The 16,883-nt window shown below is 44.2% G+C and overlaps 1 protein-coding gene across 1 annotated transcript in view; it reads left to right on the top strand.

Moving 5' to 3' along the window:
• Positions 1-16,883, top strand: part of si:ch211-26b3.4 (connector enhancer of kinase suppressor of ras 2) — a 911,874-nt gene that overhangs the window by 855,383 nt on the left and 39,608 nt on the right. Inside the window, exon 19 of the mRNA XM_059977444.1 lies at positions 13,158-13,228. Within this exon, the coding sequence (XP_059833427.1) occupies positions 13,158-13,228 (71 nt within the window). The remainder of the gene's footprint in view (positions 1-13,157; positions 13,229-16,883) is intronic.

Here is a 16,883-nt window from a genome sequence, read left to right as displayed (position 1 = left end):
GTCTGGGTAGCCTCTGACCTAAGAGTATGAACATCAATTTTTCTAACTTCTAAGTATCTCCCACGTCTCTTTATCTATTCCTATTCTGGTTACCCTCTCACCCCTTCACTCCTCACCTCCACATCAGCTCCCACTGATGCCCCTCCTCCTCCCTTTTCTTCTGTGGTTCACAGTCCTTTCCTAGCAGATTCCTTCTCCTTCAGCCCCTTACATCTTCTACCTATCGCCTCCCACTCCCTTGTTCACCCCCCTGCCGACCTTTCCCCTTACCTGATTTCAGCTATCACCTCCCAGGTTGTACTCCTTTCCCTCCTCCCTCCTTATTTTGGCTTCTACCCTCTTCCTTTCCTGATGAAGAGCCTCAGCCCAAAATGTCAGCTGTTTATTTCCCCCCATTGATGCTGTCTGGCTTGCTGAGTTCCTCCAGTGTTGTGTGTGTGTTGTTCAATATGCATGAATCATTTGCATGTTTTGTAGAGTTTTGCCCTCTGCTGTCTTTCCAGGCAATGGGTTCCAAACCCAAATAACTTTCTGGGTTTAAGTTTTTGTTTCATCTTCCTTCTAATTCTTTGAACTTTTGACCCTATTACATAGAGAAATAACTCTTTCCTAGTCACTCCACAAAATACTTCAGATGCAATAAAGACCTCTGCCATCCTCCTCTATTGTATGGGATGGTGAAGAAGGTATACATCATTTGAGGCATAGGTGGGACATTATATTGCAACTTTACAAATGCTGGTTAGACCACACCTGTGATACTGTGCACAGTCTTTTCACCACACTATAGGAAGGATACAGCTGCACTGGAGAGAGTGCAGTGTTGATTTACTAGGGTGCTGCCTGGATTGGAGAACTTTAAATATGGATAACTCCCTACAAATCCCTACAAGCCCTGGGGACCCCCAACATACTGGAGACTCTATTTGAATAGTAACACATGCCAGGAATTTACTACAAGTACAAACACTCCTTTAAAGTAGTGAAAGTGTCATAGGCTTTCTACAAAAACTAAGACACTCTAGGATGATAGGGGCTCTCTGAAGGACAGCATGGACTCTCAATATACTGACACATGTAAGAGAAACCACAAGTATCGACATACTCCAAAGTCTCTCACATTTAGTGACCCTCCACAACAAACAACTAACTCCAGAGATTCACAGCAAATACAGACATACCCTCTGTAGCATTTGAACAAATTGTAAGTAACTCTGCAAACTATAAAGCATACTGACCATACAGAGTCCACAGACTACAGGTGCTAATTGGTGCACACCTAGCAATCTCTACCAGACTTCAAAAAGCTCTACCAACTCTCCACAGGCACCACTGACTCAACACTCAAAGGACTCCCCATAAATATTGGGAAGTCCCTAGCAGTCCCTAGCTGCTTTCTGTTCTTACTTTCCCAGGGAACCTCTAACTGTACTAACTCACTCAAACTGTTCCCTAAATTGCTGACTCACAATAAGCCTCTGAGTACAACTACTGACACACTCCATGTATCACATTCAGATTCAGATTCAGTTTATTGTCATTTATAAACCACAAATACAATGCAGTTAAAAAATGAGACAACGTTCTCCGGAATGATATCAAGGAAAAGCACAAAACAGACCACACAAGAAAAACCACATAACGTTTGGTAATCCCCATTCCAGAGTCCGGAGAGGCTGCTGCTTATCGATATTGCGCTACCGTCTTAGCACGTTCCCCGGAAAGGAACTACAAACCCATCAGACAAACCTAAAGCGACAAGACCTACACAAAACCACAGAGTTACATATAGTTATAGTTAACATATAGTTTCAACAGTGCAGACAATACCATAATTGATAAAAGACTAACTGACAAAGACCACATAATTATAACACATAGTTTCAACAGTGCAAAGCAATACCATAATCTGATAAAGAGCAGTCCATGGCATGGTTTAAAAGAAAGTCTCAAAGTCCCGACAGCCCATCATCTCACGCAGACGGTAGAAGGAAGAAAAACTCTTCCTGCCATGAACCTCCAGCGCCGCAGCTTGCCGATACAGCACTCTGGGAGCCCCGACCACAGTCAACTCCAAATCTGTCCGAAAACTTCAAGCCTCCGACCAGCCCTCCGACACCGAGCACCATCTCTACTGAGCACTTTGACCCCGGCACCGGCCGCCAAGCAACAGGCAAAGCCGAGGATTCGGGGCCTTCCTTCCGGAGATTCTCCGATCGCACAGTAGCAGCGGCAGCGAAACAGGCATTTCAAAAGTTTCACCAGATGTTCCTCTGTGCTTCACACGTCCGTCTCCATCAAATCAGATTGTACACGGCCCCTACTTACAGATAACAGATATTCATTCCTGGAGTGGCCGCCTTCAAAAGCAAAATTTTGAGGGTACAGAGTTTGTACATTTGTGTCAGAATAAAAGGCAAGGATAACAGCTTTATGGAACCTTGATTTTTGAGAGATATTGACGCACTAGTTAGGAACAAGAAGGAGGTACATAGCAGGTTTAGGCAGGCAGGAACAAATGAGGTACTTGAGGAGTATAAAGAACACTTAAGAAGATAATCAGGAGGGCTAAAAGAAGACATGAAGTTGTTCTAGCGGAAAAGGTAAAGGAAAATCCTAAGGGCTGTTAGAAATACAGTATATTAAGAGCCAAAGGTTAGCAAGGGACAAAACAAGTCCTCTGCAAGATCAGAAAGCATGGAGCCGAAAGAGATGGGGGAGATATTAAATACATTCTCTGCATCTGTGCTTACTCAGTAGATGGGTACAGAGTCTATAGAAGTGGGGAAATGCCACAGAGAGACTATGGATCCAATAAGCTTACACAGGAAGAGACATTTGGTGTTTTGAGGCAAATTAGAATAGGTAATTTCCCTGGACCTGACAAGGTGTTCCCTCTGACCCTGTGGGAGGCTGGTGCAGAAATTGCAGGGGCCCTAGCACAGAGAGCAAAATCATCCTTAGCCACAGATGAGGTGCCAGAGGTTTGGAGAATAACTCATGTTGTTCTGTTGTTTAAAAAAGGCTCAAAGAATAAGCCAGGAAATTATAAACTGCTGAGCCTGACATCAATAGTGGGAAAGTTATTAGAAGACATTCTAAGAGGTGGGATATATACATGTTTGGATAGACAGCGACTAATTAGGAACAGTCAAAGTGGCTTTGTATGTGGTAGGCCGCGTCTAACTAATCTTCTAGAGTTTTTCGACAAAATTGCCAGGGAAGTTGATAAAGGCTAGGCAGTGATTGCTGTCCACATGGACTTTAGCAAGGCCTTCGACATGGGAGGTTGATGAAGAACGTTCGGTTGTTTGGCCATCAAGATGAGGTAGTGAATTGGAAAAAGAACATTGGTTTCATGGAAGAAGCCAGAGTGGTTGTAGATGGTTGCCAGTCCAAAGAGACTGTGACTAATGGAGTGCCGCAAAGATCGGCGCTGGTTCTGCTGTTGTTTGTCATGCAATGTTGCCGCGTGGCCAAGTGGCTAAGGTGTTGGTCTAGTGATCTGAAGGTCGCTAGTTCGAGCCTCAGCTGAGGCAGCATGTTGTGTCCTAGAGCAAGGCACTTAACCACACATTGCTCTGCGACGACACTGATGCCAAGCTGTATCAGCCCCAGTGCCCTTCCCTTGGACAACACTGGTGGTGTGGAGAGGGGAGACTTACAGCATGGGCAACTGCCGATCTTACATACAACCTTGCCCAGGCCCCAGTCAACATCGAAATCGATGGACAGCCGAAGAAGAAGAGAAGAGATATCAAGATCTGGATGACAATGTGTTAAAATGAATAAGGTTGTAGCGGGATCTGGACCAGGTATAAAAATGAGTTGAAAATGGCAGATGGAATTTAGATGCACGAGTATAAAGTATTGCAATTTGAGAGGACCAACCAGGGCAGATCACCAGGTTCATGGTGAGAGACAGGGCACTGAGGAGTGGGGTAAAACAGAGGGAATCTGGGAATAATGATCCATAATTCCTTGAACATGGCATCACAGGTGGACTCGAAAAGCAGCATCCATTGTTAAGGACCTCCAGCACCCAGGGCATGCCCTTTTCTCACTGTTACCATCAGGTAGGAGGTACAGAAACCTGAAGGCACACACTCTACGATTCAGGAACAGTTTCTTTCCCTCTGCTATCTGATTCCTAAATGGACATTGAAGCCTTGAAAACTACCTCACTTTTTAAATATATATTATTTCTGTTTTTGCACAATTTTTAACCTATTCAATATACACATACTGTAGTTGGTTTACTTATTTATTATTATTGTTATTATTTTTCCCTTCTATATTATGTATTGCATTGAACTGCTGCTGCTAAGTTAACAAATTTCATGACACATTCTGGTGATAATAAACCTGATTCTGATTCTGATTCATTCCCCTTTCTCATCTCCCTCTAAGTGAAGAAGATCCCCCTTATGTTCCCCTTAAGCAATTCACCTTTCACCCTTAATCCATGACCTCCAGTTGTAGTCCCTCCCAACCACAGTGGGAAAAGCCTGTTTACATTTACCCTCCCTATAGCCCACATAATTTTGTATATCAAATTTCCCTCTCTCTTCTATATTCTAGGGAATGAAGTCCTGTCCTATTCAACTTTTCCCAACAACTCAGGTCCTCAAGTCTTGGCAACATCCTTGTATATTTTCTCTGCATTCCTTCAATCTTATTTACAACTTTCCTGTAGGTAAATGACCAAAACTGATCCCTCTATGAGGATTGGTATCTGTTCCTTCATCTTACCCTTCCTGAAGTCCACAATCAGCTCTTTTGTCTTACTGATGTTGAGTGCCAGGTTGTTGCTGTGACACCAGTCCTCTAACTGGTATATCTCACTCCTGTGCACCCACTCGTCTCCATCTGAGATTCTACCAACAATGGTTGTGTCATCAGCAAATTTATAAATGGTGTTTGAACTATGTCTAGCCACACAGTCATGGGTATAGAGAGAGTAGTGCAGTGGGCTAAACACACACCCCTGTGTTGCAATGAGCGGCAACTGGAAGCAGTCCCAAGTGCAGGATACTGGCACAGAGAGCGGGTTAGGATTCTTACGGGACTTGAACGTTGACTTGGACCCTAAGGCTGGACTCGGACTTGACTTTGACACTGAGCCGGGACTCGGAATTTACTTAGAAACATAGAAAGTCTACAGCACAATACAGGCCCTTTGGCCCACAAAGTTGTGCCAAACATGTCCCTACCTTAGAAATTACTAGGCTTACCTATAGCCTTCTATTTTACTAAGCTCCATGTACCTATCTAAAAGCCTCTTGAAGGACCCTATCGTATCCGCCTCCACCACCGTTGCCAGCAGCCTAATCCACGCACTCACCTCTCTGAGTAAAAAACTCAGCTGGGACTCAGACTTGACTTGGACATCGAGCCAGGACTCGGAACTTGGGCACGGACATGGAGCTTGGACTTGGACTTGGATACGGAGACGACAACACAATACTGATGATTTGTATCTTGGCTCAGAGGAGCAGCAAATGACCAGCAATCCTCAGCTGGACACAACGCAACAGAACCCAACAATGACAGACAATTCATGTCTTGGCTCAGAAGACAGTCCCTATTCTTGGCGGCCCAGAATGAGCATTTCCACACAGCCCCGGAGGCTCAGGTGATGGTCCAGAATTCTTGGCGGCCTGGAACGTACATTGCCACTCTGGCTGAGGTGACGGCCCAGCACTGAGTAGATGTAAGCCAGAGTTTTTATGCTGCCGGTTCAGATGCCAATCAGGTGCCTCAATAAAGGAGCCAGACGAAACACGGGGAAAAGGAAGTCAACAGAAACAAGGAGTCAATGGACCGGACCGTGACACCCTGAGGTGCACCAGTGTCGATCGTCAGCAATGTCATCATCAATCTGCACTGGTCTCCCAGTTAGGAAGTCGAGGATCCATTTGAAGAGGGCGGTACAGAGGCTCAGGCTCTGCAACTTCTCAGTCAGGTTTGTGGGAATGATGGTACTAAGTGCTGAGGTATGGTTGATGAACAACATCCTGACGTAGGTGTTTGTGTTGTCCAGGTGGTCTAAACCTGTGTGGAGAGCCATTGAGATTGCATCTGTCGTAGATCTATTGTGGTGATAGGCAAATTACAATGGGTCCAGGTCCTTACTGGACTACAAACAGAAGTGGTGGATGTGGGTTCAATTTCAACATTTAAGAGAAATGGATGAGAAAGGTCTGGGGGCCTATGGTCTGGGTACAAATCAATGGGACTAGGCAGATAATGGTTCAGCACAGACTAGATGGACCAACGAGACTGTATCTGCATTGATTCTATGACTCAATTACTCTATGAAAGGGATGCTCATCTCCCTCCAGCTGTGCCACCATGGCTCTAGGACCTCCTTGACAGGCAGATGTTCTCGGTTCTTGACATCATAGATACACTCTGCAGGAGTCAAACGACGAGAAAGAAAAACACAGGTGTTGCAGCCGATTATGTACTGAAGAGCTCTGGGAGAATACAGCTCCAATGCTACCAACGTCAAAGATGAAATGGACATGATGGGTCTGGATCTTGCAGCATTGTGAAGCATCACTTTAGTTCTGAGAAAGCTTGGTTTGCTTCATTTGCCCATTGGAACACCGCTGAGATCTCCTTGGTAAATGCATTTATGGGAGCCGCGATAGAACTGAAGTTTCTGATGAAGCAGCAATGAAAGTTCCTCACCTGTTTGTCCATAGATGGTTTGGGCCAGTCTGTGACTGCCTGAACTTTACATGACTCTATTTGAGTACTAGAAGGGATGAGGAACAGCTCAATAATGATACCTGCTCTTTGTGGAACTCACAATTCTTTGGCTTGGCATAAAGGCTGGTCTTGGGAACCCTCCAGACATGCTGGGCATGTTCCTGGTGAGAGCGGGAAAAGATTAGACTGTCATCTAAATACACAAAAACAAACATGTCTCAGAACACATCATTGATCAGGGCCTGAAAAACAGCGGGGGCATTGGCCAAACAAGGTGGCAACACAAGGTAGTCACAGTGGCCAGAGAAGGTGTTGAACGCTGGCTGTCTTCCACTCATCCCTTTCTCGGAAACAAACCAGGTTGTAAGCATTCCACCGATCTATCTTAGATTATGTGGTTGCTCCCGACAGATGTTCAGATTAAGAGGCAAGTAGGGAGAAAGGGTAGCAGTTCTTCACCGTGATCTTCTTGAGGGGCCAATAATCAATGTAGGGATGGAAACTGCCATGCTTCTTGCTCTCAAAAAAGAAGGCCACCCATAGATTGGCGGATACATCCTACTGATATACTCTCACGTGGCTGAAGTTTCAGGACAAGACAGGGAAACGATATAGTCCAGAGGAGGACTAGAACCAGGTAAGAGTGTGTGGAGGCAAGAAGGTGGCCATTTTCTCAAGGAGAAAATGACCTCAAGACCTCAAGGAGGTTAGCATATTCAGCTGAAACACCGGATAGGGCCACACTAGCAGTTGGCCTTGGGGGATACATTGACCCCTGGCTTGAGCTGGACCCAGACAATAGACAGAAATGCCAGTCCCCACTCTTGGAGTGCCTTTTTGGGACAAATCGATCCATGGGTTGTATCAAGAAAGCCAGGGAAGGCAAACACTGGCAGCAGTTCAGGTTAATCAACAAGCCATAGGGAAAGCTGTTTCCTATGGTTACCCCTAGCTCAAGTTTGAGGAGTTCTGTATGCCAGTGCCCAGAGACTGACAATACAGAGCCTTGATGTCGATAGTCTGCCTTAATTGTTCAGTGGGAACTTCCCATCTTTGAACCTGAGAAATACCCATGACGCTCCTGACTGCTCCAGAGTCAATGAATGCCAGAAGCTCAAGGGTCTGGGACACCCACGACAAGGAAGCTGAGAGCATTAGTCAATCAGGGGAAGGTGCTTGCAGGATGAATCGACCCATGAGAATACAGATCAGCCATGATCTTATTGAATTGCGGGGCAGGCTCTGTGGGCTGGATGGCCTGCTCCTGCTCCTGTTTCTTATGTTCTAATACCCCTTCTTACTGATGGGGAGCCTCTTTAACTAGAGGCTTAGGACATTGTCCTGGAGAGCCACAGTAGAGGCAGCAACCTGTACTTCTATGCCAATCCCATTCCTCCTGAGATCGGCGCATGCCCCCTATCTGCATGGGTTCCTCCATGGATTGTGTACCTGGTGATGAGCGAGGGGGTGAGGCAAGCAATGATCTAATGAGTAGGAGCCTCAGAGTATTCTCTCTCAGCGCCACTCTGTTGTCTTTTCAAATGGCCAGATGAACGTCCTGTTCACCATGTACTGCTTTGTAATGCAAGGCCTCTGTGCTCAACACATGCTGAGAGATCTCTTATTCCACCCCATCTCAATTGCAAGAGTGTGGAACTTTACTGTGTAGTCTCTCACTGTCCTTCTCCCATAGCACAGGTTCAGGAGTTGGTGGGCAGCCTCCTGACCCCATATAGGAAGGTCAGGCACTCTCTTGAACTTGACTACAAATTACTGGAAAGAATGGGCTGCAAGGGCGTTGAACAGGCTGAGTGGGGGCCCATCTCAGAGAGTCACCATCTGAACCAGTTTACACATATCATCACTGAATTGGCTTGACTGAGCTTCAAAGGTCAGCTCACACTGGGTAATTAAGTTCACGCAGCTATCAGGGTCACCGGAGTACCAGCTTTCCAGAGGAATGTTCAGTTTGGGTCACAAACCGCCAAGTGAATCGGGGCATTAGTGGCTGAGGCTGATGAAACTGCACTAGAGGAGGATGGTGGAGGTGCTGGGGCTGGAAGTGGGACTGACCTACTGACCTAGGAAAGGGCTTCTGAATAGTGACAGTGAGAGCAGTAATGGCTGCCCCCTAACTCTGGCTGTCCGTTGTGAGTGACTGAACTGTCGCTGTGAGTGTTGTCACCTGTTACTTCATTTTGGACTGGGCGTGCTGCTCTGCAAGTAGTTATCACACCATGGGCGCCATTTCTGCACCCAGCCTGCACTGACCTGAACTTCTCCCCTCCCTGATAAATGTAGTTAGGGACTGTTTTCAGTTGTTCTCTCTCCACCTGGTCTATTTATGGTCAAGTCTTGCTGACACAAGACACAAGAGTTCAATAATGATCCAAGCGCAGAGGGAGAGACACAGATGCAGAATGAACTCTTCACTCTATTCTAATAAGAACAGTATAGTACAAAAGAAAATAATAAACGCTAGGCCAACAGGCTCGCGAACTAAAAGCTCACAAACTAACTAAAAACTAATGGTGTCACCATGATAACCTAGAACTAAATTAATACCACTGCAGTAACAGCGCTTATCTAAATTACTGATCTTCTTTCCCTGAACGTATTTTAAGGTAAGCAGGGAATGTTGTTGTTATTGTACTTCGGTCAAGACTGAAACGAAAGGAAGGGATTAAATACAATTACAAAGGAGCCCTAATAGGCTGGAGTGTGCATTTTCACTTGCGTGATTGCCATCTTCTTTCAGCTGCCTGACTGCAAGGCTGCACCGACTCCGTGGCAGAGTCCATGATTGTGACAGAGGCACTGCAAAAACTCACCGCAAATATTGATTTTGTCCAGCATAATGCTCAGTACAGCTGGAGTGTAACTTTTAACTGGGGAAATTGTGTGCATCTCAGTTTCAACTTCAGGGCCTGAAACAGAAAAGTGAAGATGGAAAGATATGTTATGAAGAAAGTATGAAAGAAATTAAATGTAGAGCTGTGGACAGTTCAAATTAACCTGAAAACTGGACAAGGAAGGGAATGGAATTGGTGGTGAGTGTAGAGTAGTGGGAGCCAATGATAATGACTTTACTCTTCCAAGATTTAACTGGAAGAAATTGTAGATCATATAATATTTGAAGTCAAAGAAAGAAGCAGGCCCTTCTGCCCACTATTTTAACATCAAATGTAAACCACCTACTCACACTAATCCTACACTAATCCTATTTTCTTTCATCTCCATACATTCCCATCAACTGTCCCCAGATTTTACCACTTCCCTATATAAAGGTCAATTTACAGTGGCCATTTAAGTTGCACACCCCTGGAAAGTGGGAAGAAACAGACGCAGCTGGAAAAACCCACATGGTCACTGGGAAAACACGTAACTGCCACACTGACAGCAACAGAAGTCCTGATTGAATCCAGGTCACTGCCTCTGTGAGGCAGGAACTCTACTTGCTGTGCGGCCAAGTACCCCACTGAGACAATGGAGCAGTCAAGATGAGTAAGGCTATGTTTCAACGACAGAAATGTGGAAGTTGATCCCATCATGTTGGGAAGAACAAACCGTTGGTGAGGCTGCATTTGTTGTCCCACTATAAGAAAGTGTTATTAAGCTGGAAAGAGTGCATAACAGATATTCAAGGATGTTGCCAGAACTCAAGAGACTGAGTTATGGAGAGAGATTGAGCAGATTGTGATTGTTTTCATTGAAGCATAGGAAAGGAGAGGTGATATTATGGAGCTATGTAAGGTTATGAGGGGCATTTTTAAGCCTAATACACACAGGCATTTGCACTACATTCCCAGGGTTGGGGAATCAAAAGCAAGAGATGTAGGATTAAGGTGAGAGAAGAAAGATGTAATAGGAACACAAAGAACAACTTTTTCACCCAAAGAATGGTCAGTATATGGAATGAGCTGCCAAAGAAAGCAGTTGAGGTAGGTACATGGACAAAACTTAGAAGGTACTTGGGCAGGTACATGGATAGAAAAGGCTTAGGCATGAGACACACGCAAGAAAACAGGACGAGCTTGGATGGGAATTTTGGTAAGCATGGACTAGTTGGGCTTGAACAGTTTTTATCCATGCTGTATGACTCTGACTGTAACAGGACAGGATGGGAATAAGAGCAGGTCATCTTTACTTTATTGTCACCAAACAATTGATACTAGAGCATACAATCATCACAGCAATATATGATTCTGTGCTTCGCGCTCCCTAGAGTACAAATCAAAGTAAATATAATAAAAATTTAAATTATAAATCATAATTAGAAAATAGAAAAGGGAAAGTAAGGTAGTGCAAGTCAGGTCCGGATATTTGGAAGGTACGGCCCAGATCCGAGTCAGGATCTGTTCAGCAGTCTTATCACAGTTGGAAAGAAGCTGTTCCCAAATCTGGCCTTACGAATCTTCAAGCTCCTGAATCTTCTCCCGGAGGGAAGCGGGACAAAAAGTGTGTTGGCTGGGTGGGTCGTGTCCTTGATTATTCTGGCAGCACTGCTCCGACAGCGTGCGGTGTGAAGTTGAGTCCAAGGATGGAAGATTGGTTTGTGTGATGTACTGGGCTATGTTCACAATCTTCTGCAGCTTCTTCCGGTCCTGGACAGGACCTACCAGGTTGTGATGCACCCTAGAAGAATGCTTTCTACAGTGCATCTATAAAAATTAGTGAGGGTTTTAGGGGACAGGCCAAATTTCTTCAGCTTTCTCAGGAAGTAAAGGTGCTGGTGGGCCTTCTTGGCAGTGGACTCTGCTTGGTTAGACCAAGTCAGGTCATTTATGATATTCACCCCGAGGAACTTAAAGCTTTTGACCTGTTCCACCTGCACACCACCGATGTAGATGGGGTCGTGCGGTCCGCTACTCCTTCTGAAGTCAACAACCACTTCCTCCGTCTTGCTGATGTTGAGAGATAGATTATTGTCTTCGCACCATGCCACCAGGTTCTTAATTTCCTCTCTGTACTCAGACTCATCATTACCCAAGATACGGCCCACAATTGTGGTGTCATCAGCAAACTTGTAAATTGAGTTTGATAGAAACTTGGCTACACAATCATGGGTGTACAGTGAGTACAGCAGAGGGCTGAGTACACAGCCTTGTGGGGCACCGGTGCTCAGTGATTGTAGAGGAGAGCTTGTCCCCTATTTTTACAGCCTGGGTCCTGTCTGTGAGGAAGTTGAAGATCCAGCTGCAGATCTGAGTGCTAAGACCCAGGTTCCAGAGCTTAGAAATCAGTTTATTTGGAATGATGGTATTAAAGGCAGAGCTGTAGTCAATGAAAAGGAGCCTTACATATGCGTCTTTATTCTCCAGGTGTTCTAAGGAGGAATATGGTGCCAGGGAGATGGCATCTGCCATTGACCTGTTACTCCAGTAGGCAAATTGCAAAGCGTCGCAGTTGACCGGTAGGTTATGGTTGATGTGGGCCATAACCAATCGCTCGAAGCACTTCATAGCTATTGATGTCAGAGCCACAGGTCAATAGGGAGCTTTGCTAATAGTGCCAACAATAGAGAAGTAACTTTTGGAACTGCTTTGCCTCAGATCAGCAAGGCATAATGTAATATATATATCGAGAGAGAGAACAGAAAGATCTAACTTCAATTAATGCTAGGGCAGTGGGAAATGAGGAAGAATGTTGGGTTGGAGAGTGAGATGGACATGGGTCAAAATGAGGTGGCTGATATGTCTCAGTGATAATGGAGTTCATGAAATGCTCTAACCTTTTGAATGGGATATGAGATAATGGCTTAACAAGTTTAGGATATCTTTGTTCAAAAGAATGATTTTGAAGTTCTGTGCCTTTGTTTAGGTAAAATGGAATAAAATTCAGTGATATTAAATGTGGCCCCACCTGCTCTAATGATGGATATCAAAACGGAAAAGGGAAAGCAGAATGTGATAGATGCCATCAACACTGAAAATTCCAGATTTTGAAAAGAAAAATGTGATTAAAGAAATGTAACAGGATTTCTCATCTAACGTAGTTCATCTTCCACCGGAATTCATCTCAGTTAACGTAGCCTGTGTGTTTAGGCTGCTGTTTTAATTTATTTGTTGATGGGATGTTGGCATAACAAGCAATTTTGGATTTATTGTCCATCCCTGATTACCTCCAAATCAAAGAGGTGATCAAGAGTCAACCACATCTAGAATCACTCTGGGCCAAACCAGGTAAGGGTGGCAGATTTCCTCCCAAGGTTGTGAACCAGATGTTTTTTTCGTTATATCAATCCAATTATTTAATTTTGATTTAATTACTTTAAATGTGGGATTCAGATTGGATCACAAATTCAGTACCCTGCTTGTGAAGACTATAACTGCATCATTACTTATCCTGTCATTGTAAAGATTGATTAACTTTGGTCTTGAATTTGTAACCAACCCCACCTAAGCTGTCTTTATCTCTTTGCCCTGCTCTTGTGTCTGTAGGTGGATGAACCGACTAGGACTAGCTGCTATTGGATATGCACCTGATGATAAGGTGACCAGAGCAGATGAAGGTGAGCTGAAGATTTTATAACTGTAAGAAAGATCTCATGCTCTACAGAAATACTTTCTAGTAGGAGCTGGAGAGGGAGAAACTGTTAGAACTGATAGCCTGGACCAACAAGGTAGGCCCAATTGTTTCCAGCTTGCAACAGGGTGCATTCAGGAGCATGTTAAGGAATGTATGCCTTACTCCTTTCAGGATAGTATTAAACAGAGGCTAAATGTACATATAGGTGGATTATATTATTAGTTAGTTAGGAATATTTTTCTGTTCTCATTCACCACCAATAAAGTCACGCAGTCATACAGTATGGAAAAAGGACATTCTTCCCACTACATCCATGTCAACCAATGGGCACCCAACCATATGAAATATGAAAGCAAGCTAGCAAACAATATAAAGTTGGATAGAAAAAGCTCTTTTAAGTATATAAAAAATGAAAGAGAGTGGATTTAGGACCACTAGAAAATGAGGTCAGAGAAATAATAATGGGGACAATGAGATGGCAGATGAACTAAATGAGTATTTGCATCCGTCCTCACTGTGGAAGACACTAGCAGTGTACCAGATGTTAAAGGGTGCGAGGGAGATAAGTGAGTGCAGTTACGATTACAAGGTGCTCAAAAAGCTGTAAGACCTAAAGGTACATAAGTCACCCAGACCAGACCAGATGAATGGCGTCCTAGAGTTCTGAAAGAGGTAGCGGTAGAGATTGTGGAGCCATTAGTGATGATCTTACAAGAATCATTAGACTCTGGCATGGTTCCAGAGGACCAGAACATTGCAACTGTCACTCCACTCTTTAAGAAAGGAGGAAGACAACAGAAAAGAAATTATAGACCAGTTAGCCTGAACCCAGTGGTTGGAAAGATGTTGGAATCCATTGTTAAGCGGTTATATAGTACTTGGTGACATAGGAAAAGATAGGACAAATCAGTATGGCTTTCTTAAGGGAAAATCTTGCCTGAGGAACCTGTTAGAATTCTTTGAGGAAATTACAAGAAGGATAGATAAAAGGGATGTGGCGCATGTTGCATATTTGGATTTTCAGAAGCCCTTAGACAAGTTGCCAAACGTGAGAGCCCATGGTATTATAGGAAAGTTACTAGCATTCTTAGAGTATTAGCTGACTTGTAGAAGGCAGCAAGTGGGAATAGAAGAATCCTTGTCTGGTTGGCTGCCAGTGACTAGTGGTGTTCTGCAGGAGTCAGTTTTAGGACAACTTCTCTTTATGCTGAATATCAATGATTTAGATGATGGAATAGGTAGCTTTGTTTCCAGGTTTGCAAATGATACAAAGATTGGTGGAGGGGTAGGTAGTGTTGTGAAAACAGGTGGGATGCAGAAGGATTTAGACAGATTAGGAGAATGGGCAGGAAAATGACAAATTAAATATATTGTTGGAAAATGCATGGTCATGCACTTTGGTAGTAGAAGTAAATGTGCAGACAGGGAGAAGATCCAGATATCTGAGATGCAAAGGGACTTGGGAGTCCATGTGCAGAGTACTCTGAAGGTTAACTTGCAGGTTGAGTTGGTAGTGAGGGAGGCAAATGCAATGTTAGCATTCATTTTAAGAGACCTGGAATATACAGTAAGAGCAGGGATGTGATGCTGAGGCTTTTTAACTCATTGGTGCGGCCTCACCTTGAACATTGAGAACAGCATGCAGACATTAAGAAAGAGGATGAACTAGAGCTTTTGGAAAGGACCAAGTTGATTCAGTCACCAGCACCGGATGGGATGTACCCCAGGCTACTGTGGAAGGCAAGAGAGCAGATTGCTGAACCTCTGGCAATGATCTTTGCATCATCACTGGGAACAGGAGCAGTTCTGGAGGATTGGAGGGCTGTGGATGTTGTTCCCTCATTCAAGAAAGGGAGTAGAGATAGCCCAGGAAATTATAGACCAGTGAGTCTTACTTCAGTGGTTGGTAAGCTGATGGAGAAGAACCTGAGAGGCAGGATTTATGAACATTTGGAGAGGCATAATGTGATTAAGAATAGTCAGCATGGCTTTGTCAAAGGCAGATTGTGCCTTACGAGCCTGATTGATTTTTTTGAGGATGTGACTAAACACATTGATGAAAGAAGAGCAGTAGATGTAGAGTGTATGGATTTCAGCAAAGCATTTGACAAGGTATCCCATGCAAGGCTTATTGAGAATGTAAGGAGGCTTGGGATCCAAGTGGACATTACTTTGTGGATCCAGAACTGGCTTCCCCACAGAAGGCAAAGAGTGGTTGTAGATGGGACATATTCTGCATGGAGGTCAATGACCAGTAGTGTGCCTCAAGGATCTGCTCTGGGACCCGTCTCTTTGTGATTTTTATAAATGATCTGTATGATGAAGTGGAGGGATGGGTTAGTAAATTTGCTAATGACACAAAGGTTGGGGATGTTGTGGATAGTGTGGAGGGCTGTCACAGGTTACAGGGGGACATTGATAGGATGCAAAATTGGGCTGAGAAATGGCAGAAAGAGTTCAAACCAGATATGTGTGAGGTGGTTCATTTTGGTAGGTCAAATTTGATGGCAGATACCATCTTATTAATGGTAAGATTCTTGGCAGTGTGGAGGATCAGAGGGATCTTGGGGCCACAGGACACTCAAAACTGCTACGCAGGTTGACTCTTTGGTTAAGAAGGCATATGGTGCAGTGGCCTTCATCAACCATGGGATTGAGTTCAAGAGCCAAGAGGAAATGTTACAGGTATATAAGACACTGGTCTGACCCCACTTGGAGTACTGTGCTCATTTCTGGGTCACCTCACTACAGGAAGGATGTGTAAACAATAGAAAGGGTGCAGAGGAGATTTATAAGGATGTTACCTGGATTGGGGAGCATGCCTTATGAGAATAGTTTGAGTGAACTCGGCCTTTTCTCCTTGGAGCAATGGAGAATGAGAGGTGACCTGATAGAGGTGTACAAGATGATGAGAGGCATTGTTCATGTGGATAGTCAGAGGCTTTTTCCCAGGGATGAAATGGCTAACATGGGAGGGCACAGTTTTAAGGTGCTTGTAAGAAGTACAGGGGGGATGTCCAGGGTAAGTTTTTTTACGCAGTAAGTGGTGAGTGCGTGGAATGGGCTGCCGGCAACTGTGGTGGAGGCTGATATAATCGGGTCTTTTAGGAGGCTCCTGGATAGGTATATGGAGCTTAGAAAAATAGAGGGCTATAGGTAACCCTAGGTAATTTCTAAAGTAAGTACATGTTTAGCACAGCATTGTGGGCCAAAGGGCCTGTATTGTGCTGTAGATTTTCTATGAATCACTAACAGACAAGCACTATTCTGTTAGTTATTCTGCTTCCAGCACTCTCTCCAGCAATACACTCTGGTACTCACCGTCTTCAAATCCCTTCAAACCAGCAGAAGGTCTCCTTCAAGTCATCTTTAAATCTCAAATACCTTGCCCTGAGCCATTGTTCAATTCTCGCCCCTGGGTTCATGCTCTTAATGTAGAGCACCATCCCATTGTTTAATGTACTGGCTGTCAACAATTCTTCTCAAGACACGTTGAGGAATAAAATATTTTCCATTTTCCTTTCTAAAGTGTATCATTTTCCTTTCTTGATCATGACTGTGATTTAACCTGAGCACCTATCTGGAGTTTTGCTCACATTACTTTTGAACTCTAGAACTCCAAGTTTTCTTTTATTGAA

This window comes from Hypanus sabinus, chromosome 8 (genome assembly GCF_030144855.1).
Source record: "Hypanus sabinus isolate sHypSab1 chromosome 8, sHypSab1.hap1, whole genome shotgun sequence".
Taxonomy (NCBI): domain Eukaryota; kingdom Metazoa; phylum Chordata; class Chondrichthyes; order Myliobatiformes; family Dasyatidae; genus Hypanus; species Hypanus sabinus.
The sequence above is the reverse complement of the archived record's forward strand: the minus strand, read 5'-3'. Positions and strand labels throughout refer to the sequence as shown.